Source organism: Thunnus albacares, chromosome 21 (assembly GCF_914725855.1).
Source record: "Thunnus albacares chromosome 21, fThuAlb1.1, whole genome shotgun sequence".
Classification (NCBI taxonomy): domain Eukaryota; kingdom Metazoa; phylum Chordata; class Actinopteri; order Scombriformes; family Scombridae; genus Thunnus; species Thunnus albacares.
In genome coordinates this window covers 4495408-4508797 of record NC_058126.1, presented here as the reverse complement: position 1 = coordinate 4508797, position 13390 = coordinate 4495408, and the positions used below count along the sequence as shown (strand labels likewise).

General features: G+C 39.1%; 1 protein-coding gene across 1 annotated transcript in view; it reads right to left on the bottom strand.

Annotated features, from left to right (window-relative positions):
- LOC122972381 (gamma-aminobutyric acid receptor subunit rho-3-like) overlaps window positions 1–13390 on the bottom strand; it is a 33411-nt gene that overhangs the window by 7162 nt on the left and 12859 nt on the right. Inside the window, exons 3-4 of the mRNA XM_044339423.1 lie at window positions 3157–3224; window positions 159–382 (exon numbers count right to left, since the gene is read on the bottom strand). Coding sequence (XP_044195358.1) covers window positions 159–382; window positions 3157–3224 — 292 coding nt within the window. The remainder of the gene's footprint in view (window positions 1–158; window positions 383–3156; window positions 3225–13390) is intronic.

The following is a 13390-nucleotide window of genomic DNA, read 5'->3' as shown; positions in this document are numbered from 1 at the left end:
TTACTGTAAGAGGACACCTGATAAAACATCCTTTTGTGCCTGTAAGTTCTTATTTATATTTCATTGGCAGAATCTTTGCCTTCCAGACTGTCTGCTTTCATCAGTAGCCTACCTCCATCACCTCCATATTTTAACCTCCACCCACACCTGTCCTGTACCTGACGCTGTAGAGGATGTTTCCGTCGGGGTAGACCCGCAGCATGATGTTCTCCATGGTGGTGTCGTGGATGAAGGAGCGTTTGGAGTGGACGAAGAACACGTCAGGAACCCAGATCTTCTTCACCAGCCGTGAGTCAAACGTCCTGCTCTGGTTGTTACGAGATGGAAACGCCAGCCGCTCGTCTTTCCAGTAGTGACGCAGGTATAGAGTCATGGTGAAGTCCTTTAGGAAACGTAATACCAGACAACTGAATCATTTTCAAATCTCCTTATTTATGGAAACATAGGGGAGAACGGGGTAACATGAGACACTTTTTACATTTAATGATTTTACTACAAAATGAAAGTATATTTTTTTCAAATAGTTACTATATATACCTCAGATTGTTGTCTACCCATGGAAATTAAAAGAAGTTATCTAATTATTATGGTTTTAGAACAATGACCCATCAAAAAAAGTTAGTCCAATGGCACAATTTGCCCCAAGGTAGGAGTAAATTGAGCGCTCTATGGGTAAATGGTGTTACCATTAAATACTGATATAAAAATGACACAAAATCAAACAAATTTGAGTAAAGATTAAACTGTGATCTTTCTGTGTTAGCTACAGAAAGAATATTTGTGTAAATGTGCTTTTTTGTATACAGACAGGTGACAAATTAAAGGAAAAACCGGTCCAGGTCTGAATGTTTGACCCCTACAGTAAGAAGGTCTGGTGGCTCTGTTATGCTGTGGGGGGCATTTTACTGGCATGGTTTGGGTCCACTTGTCCCCTTAGAGGGAAGAGTCACTGCTAATCAATACAACGTTGCTCTGTGTCATCACTTTTATCCTATGATGAAACATTTCTACCTTGATGGAAGTTGTTTCTTCCAGGATGACTGTAGTGGAAACTTAAGATGACACAGAGAGCAAGTTGTCTTTCAGAGTTTTATTGCAATATCCAGAATACATATTTGCAAGTCCAGATCTCCCAGTTTGCTTGGCTGAAAAGATATTGAATGAAGTTCAGTGTTGGTACTTGCATATACAGCCACATGCATCACAATCATCACATATTCATCACCCTAACAGTTACTTTTAGTTAATTCACCGTATCTCTAGGGAGTTTCTTTCAGTCTCTGCTGAGAATGAAGAGTTGAAGGCCAAATCCTTATCTGCCTTTCCTCCCTGCACATTCCCTCTAAAGTTACAGTGTTTAGAGTTAGGAACATTTTCACACAGGAAGCAGAGATCATAAAGTCTTACAGTGTAACATAATCTTAAGACAATAACATAAGTGTATATATTTCCATTTCAATGACAATGCCCTCATTCACAGGGCACGAGGGGTCACTGAATGGTTTGATGAGTATGAAAATGATGTGAATCATATGCTATGACCTTCACAGTCACCAGATCTCAACCCAACTGAACACCTATGGGAGATTTAGGACTGATGTGTTAGACAGCGTTCTCCACCACCATCATCAAAACATCAAATGCTGTTCTGGTGGTCCAACACCTTACTAAGACACTTTATGTTGGCTTCTCCTTTAATTTGTCACCCGTCTGTATGTACAGCTTGTTTGTGTGTGGCTTAAACTTAACATTAGTTAACAATTAGGTATTTATTCATCAACACTATAGCACTTGTAACAGTGATCAAACATTAACATGAACAGGGTCTCTGGTCTCTAGAATATCAGAAAATAATTTTGGGGGTAAATTGATCCATTGACTCAATTGCCCCAACATCACTGGCACATTTTACCCCACAACCTCCATTTTGACAAAACTGTTTCACACAGTGGTTCAGAGCTACAGTTATGTTGAGTTTATGACCTTGTTTTGCAGCTTACACTGACTTAAATTAACATGTAATAATGTCCATAACTTATCTTTTTTAATTAAGATACAAGACTGATAACTTTAGTAACATGATGAATTCACTTGCTCTCCATGTGCTTGAGTCCAAGATGGATTGATTAAGATGAGCTATACTATCTTAAATTGTGGTCACATGATTACTTTTGCTGGTGGTTACCTAGATAAACGGGGTGGCTCTATTTACCCCGTTCTCTCCTACTATAAAAGCTTTTCAAACCTTATAAACCTTCTCTTTGTAACAGGGTCTGTAACATGGTGTCACTCTTATTTTGGGAGTATTTGGAGCTTAAAAGATTTAGAATCTGGTGTGAGATGGATGAGATGGACGTTTTTCTGCAGTCTGCCTGAGGAGAAAATATTACTGAAGCCTAAAGTGGGGGACGGACCACATGCAGATTTTTACCATTCCAGTCCTGGCTGCTATAACAACGCCTTCCCCTCCACCATTTATCTCTCTTGGTTGGAGTAAATCACTTGTAAGTGGCCAGTCGAGTTGAAAGCAGAGCCATCACGGGGTCAGAGCCCAGATAAAGCGAACCGACAGGAAGTGATGTCAGGCCGGCCTTCACCTTAATTCAGAAGAAGACGCCACAACCTTTTTGAAACCCTCTGAAATCTTTAAGTGGACAAAACCTGCCAGAGGTGCAGATTTTGACCCTTTGAAGGCAGGTTTAAATATGTCAGAACACAACTGTTGTGTCTTAATTTTTTACCAAAAATCAGGTTTGTTTTAAAACATCTTGCCACACAAAGAACGAAAAATACTTTTGAAGTGTCACTTATTCAATGAAGATTCGAACCTATTTTTAATACTAAAAGTTTAAGATCTAAAATAAAGAAGTGAAAAAATGACCAGTCATAGAATCATACTGTTAATGTTAACAGATATATGAACATACCGTACATGTTATGACATGTTTTTTTCACACAGGTTAACTTACTTATATTAATTAACCATTAATTGATTGAATTGTGTACATTTTCTGCCATTAAACTACACAGAGCATTCACTAGTAGATAGAAAAGGTGTAAAAAGTCATGATGTGAATGTTTTTCATGTCATCAAAGCTGCATGAAACCACCAGTTTGGAAATAAATTTAGAATAATGTGACAAACTGAGTCCTCACCATGTTGACCTCTGAGATGCTGTCGATGCTCTCCACCTGCACATCAATGCCTACTGGGATGGCTGCGCCTAAAACAGCAACAGAAGAAGAACATCATTACCATACTGGCCTGAATATAAGACAATGTTTTATTCCAAAAATTACATTTAAAAAAGTGGGGTTCATCTATTATTCGAGCACTAAACAATTATGTGTTGATCAGATCAGATATTCTTTTTGAATGGAGAGAATACCACCAGCTCCTACAGTGAGTGTTGCATTATGGGTTGTTTGTAGCCTTAAAGGGAAACTTAGGTATTTTTCAACCTGGACCCTATTTCCCATCTTTTTGTGTCTAAGTGACTGATGGGGACAACAATTGTTGAACTTGATTGAATATTTAGCTGATTTTTACAAGTCAAATCTCACGAGATTTCGGAACGAGACTTCTCCTTGAGTGAGACTTTGTCTGGATTACATTGTCCTCTCCTCTGTGTCTCACACAGACACACACACACACACATAGAAACACAGAGCAGACAGCAGTGGAGGACAGAGTTGACTCAGTGAACCAGGTGAAGTGAAAAATAATGTTTTACTTGAGTTGACGACAACTACGCTCGTTACTGTACTTTATCAAACCACCTGTTCAACAAGCATAAACATGTACAAAAGCGATATTTTCACCTGCTTTGCCAGCAGTGTCCCATCCACCGTTGCTATGTTTTACACAACCACAGTGTGCTGTTTAAGCTAATAACACAAACGCTGTCAGTATGCAGCCTAACTGTTTATGTGAGTTTGCCATGTATCTTAAAATTTGGCAAATTCTTGTAAACTTAGCTGCTGGCTGAGACAAACCACCCAATACACATAATTCACAAGGACTGCAACAACACACTAAGAATACAACATGAAGAAAGACAAGGAAACATATGGCTCTGCTCATCCCTGTATAAAGGTAAGCCTGTTTTTAATTCAGATTGTATTGGCTGCATTACATATTGTCCATCATGGGATGACAAATTAGTCGACAGAATTACTTCATGATTAGTGCAGCTCTCTGATAGACTGTCCTGCCAGTGCGGCACCCATGAAATAAATAGTACAAGTGAAGTGAACAACACTGATGTATGTATATATTGTGTGGTTATGTGTAGATTTGACTATGTGTGTGTGTGTGTGTTCATGTATGTGTCTGGAGTAGGATAACTTGTGTTCTTTTGTTTTGTTTTCTTTCTAAACTTGTGAACATTCAATAAAACACTGTAGTTTTGATATTGGAAACAACATATTAGGGGTTATGGGGGATATGACAATATTAGATCGTGAACGATTCAAATGTCTCAACAATCTGCCCTTCCAGAGAGATCGTTTGTATCGTGCTACAGTGCATGTTATCAGTTCAGCTCCGTGATGGAGCGCAGTCTGCTAGCAGGAGGCTAACGGATAACAGCACCGACATGGCGAGCACTTCATACCACATCTCCAATCTGCTGATGAAATCTACAGCAGTTTAATGTCCTGCTAGGAAGCTCACCAGCTGCACATCATGTTAAACTGACAGCTGGGATGCAAGTAAACGCCATCGTTTGGCAGTTAGCTCGCTTGCTAACTGGTAGCACTAACTTCTGTCATGCCGCAAGCTAGCATGATGTCAGCTCAGGTGTACTGTGTTGGTGCCTTTTTTAACACATGCTGCTAATTATTCGAAACGCTTCTACACAATGTCAACTGTTTGTTTGTTTGGTTGTACAGTTAGTTTGGTTTCCCGCTGCGATAGCCATTAAACACTATGGCTGTCACTACTTTTTTAATGCAGCTGTGCATGCCTGCTTTTATTTATTTGTAGAATTGTTCTAATGTAATTTTATCTCTTTCATGGGTGTATGTTTATGTGTATGTGTTTTTGTGGACATGTAAGGAATTGTTAATTTGTCATATTTCTTAAACAACTCAATGAATAACCACGATGCTTATTATGCTTAGTATAGAGAGTTGTATTTCTTTTTATTTTATTCTTTTATGTTACATTTGTTGGGGCACTCTGTTGGCCACGGGGCCTTTTGCCACCACAAAGCTCGCTTATTGGCTCAGCCTGCTCAGCATGTTCTATGAAATTTGATTGAAGTCCAACCATGTTTGTGTCTAAAGCAACAACCAAAAAAATTCCATGGCCATGCTGGTCTGAAACCACCTGACCAGTTACACCAGTATGGCCATGCTGGTCTGAAACCACCTGACCAGTTACACCAGCACTACCAACCTGGCTGCTCCACCTCTCAACCAGCTACACAAAACTGGTCTACCAGCTGATCACCAGTTAAACCAGCTTGAACAAACTGGCCCACCAGGTAAATCCAGCAAGACCAGCTAATGACCAGCTAAAGTTTGAAGCTGGTTCTAGCTGGATTTTACAGCAGGGTGATTTGGCATAAATATTTTCCCCAGAGAGCACAGGAAGCTGCAGTTTATTTCAACTACTGGTATGTATATTTTTAACATTTTGACACCAGGGAAACTCCAGGGAACAGCTAGAGTACGATAAGGCTGTCTGATGTTCACTGCTGTTAGTTATTAGTTTGATTAATGGTTTACAGCCTAATAATGTGTGTTTGTATTGATTACTGATGGTGGCTGATTGTACTCAGTTTCTAATTGCAGTATGCAGTAAATGATTGACCTTTGTGTGTGTGTGTTTAAACTACTTTCCTAACATGATGGTTTTATTAATGACTCCTAATGAAACTTGAAAGCTCAGCATTCTTGTGGCCATTTATCTTCCCTTTCTATAATTCACATTTATTCACCCTTCATTTTTCTGTATAACATGACTTCCTCTTTTATTTACTGGTTTTTCACATTTGATTTCAGGCCAGTTGGAGAAGTTAAACCTGTGAATTTCTGCCTTTGTATAATTATCCAGGCTGCTGCTGTTGTTTTTATACTGTATTTCATGCAGTTTGCAGGTTTCCAAACAGAAATACTCCAACATCCAGCAGCTGAAAGTGCTGTGTCCAGATAGTTGGTGGTTGAAGGTGGTTGATGTGGGGCAGCTGTATAAACTGTGTAGCTGTTTTAAGTTGTAAAAATACAAGAACAGGACGACACCTTTTTTGTAAATAGTGATGCTGCAAGATCTCCAGTCTTTGCAAGATCTTTTTCCATCCTAAAAGAATACAACTCTGGAGAAAATACTGAATATTTGTTAATATTTGGTATAAAATGATATGAAAATTCAGTAGCTTCGATAGCATCTCTTCAATCCTATCACCGGTGTCGGCTCTCAAACCTAATTTTGGTCAAACACTGGTAACAACATCCTTTGTCCTCACCACCAGCTCACCGCAGCCACCCACATCTGTCTTCCACGCTCCCCCACTGCATCCGCCTCATTAGCAGATTAAGCTTGTTTAACCGCTAAACCTGAACAACCTGATTTGTGCACACAAACAGAGCAGAAATAGCTAAACAGCTCAAATCCCCCCTCCCCAAAAAAACCCACACTTCAATCACAGCTACTCAATCCCTGTTTGCTGCTCTGCCTCCACAAAGTAATCATGACTTAACAAACTTTGGGAAGTTTCAGGACATTTATCCACCCCGTAACAATGTTTGATGGTCCTGTTCTTTTCCAAAAATCTACTTGGCTAATTTTAACCCGCATTCCTGCCTCGACCACAAACATGAAGAATGATTTCATAGTCGTCTTAAACTCATAAACACTTCCAGGCTGTTCATTGGAATCAATGTTAAAAGCTTAACAATGAAAGGAATGCACTGCAAGAGTGGCTGACTGTCAGGTTACAGAACTGCAAAACCAGTTCTGTCAAATTTAAATTTTCACCTCATTCACTGAGCTTGCTTCTAATGGGAAAGATCTAGGCTTCACAAAGTTGTTGTTCAAACAGCATTAAAATGACTATTTTAAATGTAAAGTAGGTCCTAACTACTTGTTGAAATATAGTCATTTTAATGCTAAATGAACTGTTAAATGTAACCCAGACAGCTAAACATGTGTACAGCGATGCCAGCTGCTCTGTCGAGGCTGTACTTTGGCACAGGAGACTCTTGCCTTGGTGAGAATTATTTGTGGTAAATTGACCCACTCGACCTCTCTCTGGCCTTATGAACCAACATCTTTTCCATATGTGTGTGCTTAGTACAGTATGTAGACTATGTGTGTGCGTGGATAAGTATGTATGTGCACAGGCGCCTGGTTATGTTTTATAATGAGGGAGCAAACATGGAAAGATACATAATTGGTGGATGCGGACCATGGTCCTGCCCTAGGAAAAAATTTGTAATTTGGAACAAATTTTCTGCATTTCTACACCACATCACCTCTTGGATTAAGTCAAGAAACAGCCATCTGCACTAGTTGGTCACAGGTCAGTGTCCTCTTTTCACACCACAACATTATCAGTTATGAATTTGTTTTTCATTGTGTGAGAAAATGGACGTTTGGCGTGTGAAAAGGCTCATGGTCAGTGTGTGAGAATTGGAAGCCCTGGACTGACCACTGTGTGAGCCAATACGTTAGTCTAATAGAGCACAGTGACTGTGGGTTTGCCAATATTGATTTATGAGTTTTAAATTAAAAATGTTACAACAGACACATTTTGGCAGGAACTTATTGTTATGTTTTTACTTCATTGACATTGAGCTGTGCCTTTGTTATTATGTTCTTATTATGTTATTATTTCTCTGAGCAGACATTCTGATCAGAGGTGGTGGAAATGTTTTGCTTGGCAAAAGATCCACACATTCAAGAATTTGAAGGAAAATTATGTTAATAAATCTATGATGCAGAGACTGGAAAGTAACCGAAGAATCCTTAAATGTGATTTTCAAAATCTGATAAATTAGGTGAAAAAATAAAGAAATACAGCAGGTTGATTCACAAACTTAACTATGTTTTCCTCTTTACAGTACAGTTTTACTCATTTTCCAGTGACAGTTGTGTTTTGTTCTTCTTCACTTTGCCTTCTTTTACAGTACAACTAGACAAGCTAGCAAGGCAATCAAAAACTAGCTTACTGACACCTCCGACTGTCTCCGTTGTCCATTGAGAGTCTCCCTCTTTATTGCAGCAATGATTTTAGCTACAGTAAATGCTAACTTCAGTTTGCTACAATGCTCATAATGGCTGTTATCATACTAATGTTTTGCAGGTATAATGTTTGCCCTTGTCACTATCTTAGTTTAGTGTGTTAGCATGATAGCATTTGCTAATTAGCACTATGATATACAGTTTAAAAACTCCTTATTTATCTTATACTGGCCCTTTATGCAGCCCCTCAGTTCAGCCTCTGTCTGAAGCATAGACATCCAACATCATAACAGTATATAACTAACAGAAAATCATAAAAAGCATGTTATGTCCCCTTTAAGGGATCACTAGAGTTACTGTAGTTCATTGTGAGGAGAATATGAATGTGTGTACCAAATTACATGTCAATCCATCGAATAGTTGTTAATACATATCACTCAAAACCCTAAAATATCAACCTCGTGGTAGCACCAGGCAGCAGGCTTCATTATCTGATGACTGTTAATGTTTGTAGGAAATGTCATGGCAATCCAGCTAATAGTTGTTTTGATATATTTTAGAGTGGACAAAAAATGACACTGGCTTGATTAAAAAGTGTCATTGTTCTGTCAGATTTAACCCACTTTTTTTTTTAACCTACATGGCTAGTAAGGATTATCTGTGGCTTGTTCATACATTTTGTTAATTCTGGTATTGCTGTAATCACAGGTAGTCATTGGCATATTAGAAATTGATTTATTATCTGTGTTTGTGAGTGTGCGCACACTTCTGTTTTCAGGTTTTTAAAAATTATTTTAGTTTATTAAACTCAAATACAAAAGAGAAAAAAGTAAAAATCAAGACAATGCCGGTGTCTTTTGAACTGTGAATCTCCAAAACCATGTCTGCTGGTTTAGTATGCATAGACACACACACACACACAGCCTCACTCTCACTGGTTTTGGGTTTGTCTGCGACCTCTGTCTGGACGTGGTTTACCAGGTTACATTCCTACTTTCAACCTCAAAGACAGCAAGAAAAAAAAAAGACGTTCTTGAAAGTATGTATGTGTGTATTTTCTTGCGTGTACCTGGATGTAAAGTGTGTTAATTCCACTTGAATGTTAGCAGGACCGACAGCTCAATAAACACTTTATTTAATGAAGTTTATCTGACAGCCAGGACCATAAAGCTCCTGCCATAGCCCGGCTTTGTCCTGGAGTGACTCGTAAAACCACCAGCAGTGCAGACTCAACATTTAGCGTAGCCCCGACAACGACTGCTGTTGGTGAGAAAAACCTGGAACAGAAGGTCACTTGCTCTCACTTTTTTACTTCTTTCCTTTTCCCATGTCGCACCCAGTTAGTGTATGTTTAAGACGTGAGGCAGGACTTTTATAGAGAGACTAGTAAAAGGAGGTCAAGTTCAACTCCCAAGGTTCAGTATTTTTAAAGTCCCCGTCCTCTCAAAAATAAGTTTTCCTTCTTGTTCCTTCAGTTGGATGTGTGTTGTGTGTGTTGTGCTCGCTTTACATCTGATTTTAACATGTGTACCTACCAGCAGGATTTGTGACATCACAACTAGTTTGGTGCCAATCGTGGTCCAGTATGCAATTTAGACGTGTGTGATATGGAAGCTTGAAACCTGCAGTGCACAAACACTGAGAATGGACTTACAGTGAAGTAGTTAGGACTGTAATGAGGTAATTTAACCTTTTTTTGTGGTATTAAAGGACAGGTTCACAATTTTTCAAGTATGTCTTAAAACAGCAGTCAGGTGTCCATATGTAACGTCCATATGTTATATATAGTAACAAAAAGATGGACTTTGGCACTAAAAAGACTGTAACGTTGAAAGATATCTACTTGATTTGACTCATTTGGATGCTGAAGCTTCATATTAGCTTCAGATAAACCTTTAAATACATTTGTTGCACAGAAGGAGGACTGTGGATTTTGTCCTCCATCACTTCCATTGTAAGTGCATTATGAGGGGATCTTCTAATGGTCACTATGAACAGGAGGAATGATTACAGCAAGCAAAAAACATGTTTCAATGTTCATTTGGGCTCCTGACTGTTATTTTATGATAGACTTGAAAAAATGTGAACCTAGGTGTAGGTGTCAAGGCTCGTGTTTACCTGTGGACCATCGTGCATGGAGGTAAAAAACACAATTTATTACTGTACAATTTATTAGGGATGGAAAACTTTTAAAAATTGTCTTAGTGCTTCTGCTGTCTTATCAACATTTGTTCAGCATCAGCGTTCATGGATCTGTCATGATGTGTGGATTTAACCTTTGGAGGCAAATCAAATTTGTGCTGTGCTTTCATGTAGGGTTCAAATTTGGTGAAATGTGAAACGTGTAAATTCGCATCATTGACCAAATAGACAGAATTGACTGATTTACACTGAATTGCCATTTTGTTTTCAGAAGGAGAGAAAGTTGGAAGTAATGTACCTGTTCCACCAATGTCATTTTTTTTCATACTAGCGGTTGCAAAAAGCATTTAACATCTGTTATGTAGACTGAAGACATATGTTGGTGTAAGGGTAACCACCCTGAAAAAACAAATTGAGATCACATCTGGGCTACAAGAAAACTTAAAAATGTAATTACTCTCAGGCAAGTTCTGAGGTTATAAGTCTGTTTTCTAATTATTTCTAAGCAGATTTATGGACATGCAGTATATCTGTGATCAACATTGTGGTAATGAGATAATAATATGCTAGAAAGTGCCACTGAATCTAAAAATATGTTTATCATGTCTGTGTGTTCAGACAAGTTTGTCTCTCATTTGTTCTGAGGAAAAAGAAAAACACTTACTGAACCTGTTTCACCATGACAGAAAATCACAGCCTCGGGATTTAAGTGTCAGGACTGAAATGGATGGTGAGATTTTTCTTATTGACTTAGCTCATACCATTAACCAATTAAGTGACTGACAGCTACCTCTTGTCTCTACAAGTTTTACATAATTGAAGTAAAGGAGGTGCAGTTTGCATTTCCAGAGCGTGACCTGGAATTTGTTTTTTCTGCACATGACCCCGTATGGCAGCAGAAGGTTTCTGTTTAATTTCTTGTCTGTTGCACAGATTGTCACCAAATCCAGCTCTGGTGACATTCTCAGTTTACCCCAATAACATAAAAATCTTGCCTGATGCAGCTTTAAGGCCATTATTTTTTTGTCCCAAAATGTTTGTGTGCTCAGCGTTTTAGAGTGAGTCGTTTAATCCCTGAACACAACGCTGCAGATGGATCAATTCATGCAGTCATAAGCAGCATAATGCAGCTTTAAGGTCTCAGGATGTTTCTGTCCAGCCCCCGTCGAGTGTTTTCATTCGAGTTTCCATCCCCACCAATCAAAGGAGGGGGAAAGGAGAGAGGTGGAGATGGATTAAGAGGTGATTCTCTGGGCAGCTTTTGGAGAACATAAACAGACATAAACAGTCAGACTTCCACACAATCCAACCTGACTCCGCCCAACCATGCGTAACACTGAAACACTGTAATGTAATCAAAGCTGTGCTCACAGCCTGAATCTGTAGATTTTTAGCCTACACACACATACACACACACACACATATATAGCCTTTATTTACTAAACCTATAAAGGACCAAACCAGTGATTGTACATGTTAAAGCTCACTTACTACAGTAAAAATAACATATGCTTCACATCACGGCTGACCATTTTGGAAACTTTAGGATGTATTTTCCCTGCAGTTCCAGACAGCCATTGTGTTCATTTAATTACATTACATTACATTAAACTACACCCACCCACACACATGCATACACATCAGAGGCACTTCCACACATAGACAGAAGAAGCTGAGGGTAACAAAACCAAAGTTGTCAGGGTTATAATATTGTTAATTGATTTGAAAAGTCTCCTCTGTATTATCATACATCATTTGTCTTGCATTTTGGCTCCGTTTTCAGACTGCCACTAACCAGAACCAGCAGATACAAATACTCTTTTTTTACTCTCTGCTACTACTCTGGCAAATGCAATTCAATTTTAAAATTGAATTGCAGTTAAGAAGCTGAATCTTGCAAAACGCTTTGTTATGGTCCTTTTAACTAAAAATACAGTATGTCTAGATAATTAGATGTGCATGTCATGAAAAGTACTATTTGGCCTGTGAAAATGTGCTCTGGAAGGAGCACTCCAAAGTTTAAAACTTAACCTTGATGATGTCATAGAGATGTCATCGGGGTTATCTCATGTTGGACTTGGAGACCACAAACCATTAACAGAAAGCCACAGTTGACTCACCGGCTCCAGGACTCTTGTCGGACTATTGTTGCAATAGTTGAGTTTATTGTTACTTGATTATGATACCTGGCCTGTTAGAACAATGTAGCTAAAGTAGCCAACTTTAGCCCAAGTGTGCAGCGCCCAGCAAGCTAGTGTTAGCTTCGAGGCAATACCCTGCACCCTGTCAAATTTTCCAAAATGTACGGACAGTTAGGCATGTTTTTCCTGTCAACCACAGTAGCAAAAAACTCTCCCTCAAGAGCAACTTTTTAAACCTTTTCATGCTGCCAATCCTCTTTTTTTATGACAGGAATGAATCTTGCAATTAGACCTAAGGTTGATTACCTGGAACTGCAGCGAGGCGAGGTCACATACTGTAACAATAAGAGATGCAGCAAAAATATGGCAGCCTCTGGCAAGCCACCAGGATCTGCTTGTAAATCAATTACAGGCATTTGGTGTCATGATGTGTAACGTGGAAGGAATGAGGTGGTCTGATGTGGAGTTATAGCACAAGTTTGTGGGGATTCATTTAAGTTTATAGACATCCTTTAAAGGTCAACCTAGATATAGATATACTACAAGCCCATAACACGTGCAAGAAATAACATAAAAATGTCACATGGGGTATTTCTGGATCTGAGGAGGGAATGGTTTTGATTCTTCAGCTTCTTGAGTGACTCACACACACACACACACACACACGGGGCTATAGGCTTATCGGAGGCAGAAAAAGCTGAGATTTCCCTCCTTTTCAGGGTAAAATTATAGTCCATGGAAATGCCACAGGGCCGTGGGGCAGACAGTGGTGCTTTTGTTGTCCCCAGCCTGAGCAACAGGCAGGACCACAGACGCATGCAGGACACCAACCAACCATATAGACTAAAGAGGAGAGGAAGAGGGAGATATGATGACAACAAGGAGGCTGTGTGGTATGTATCAGGGTCAGAAAGGCACA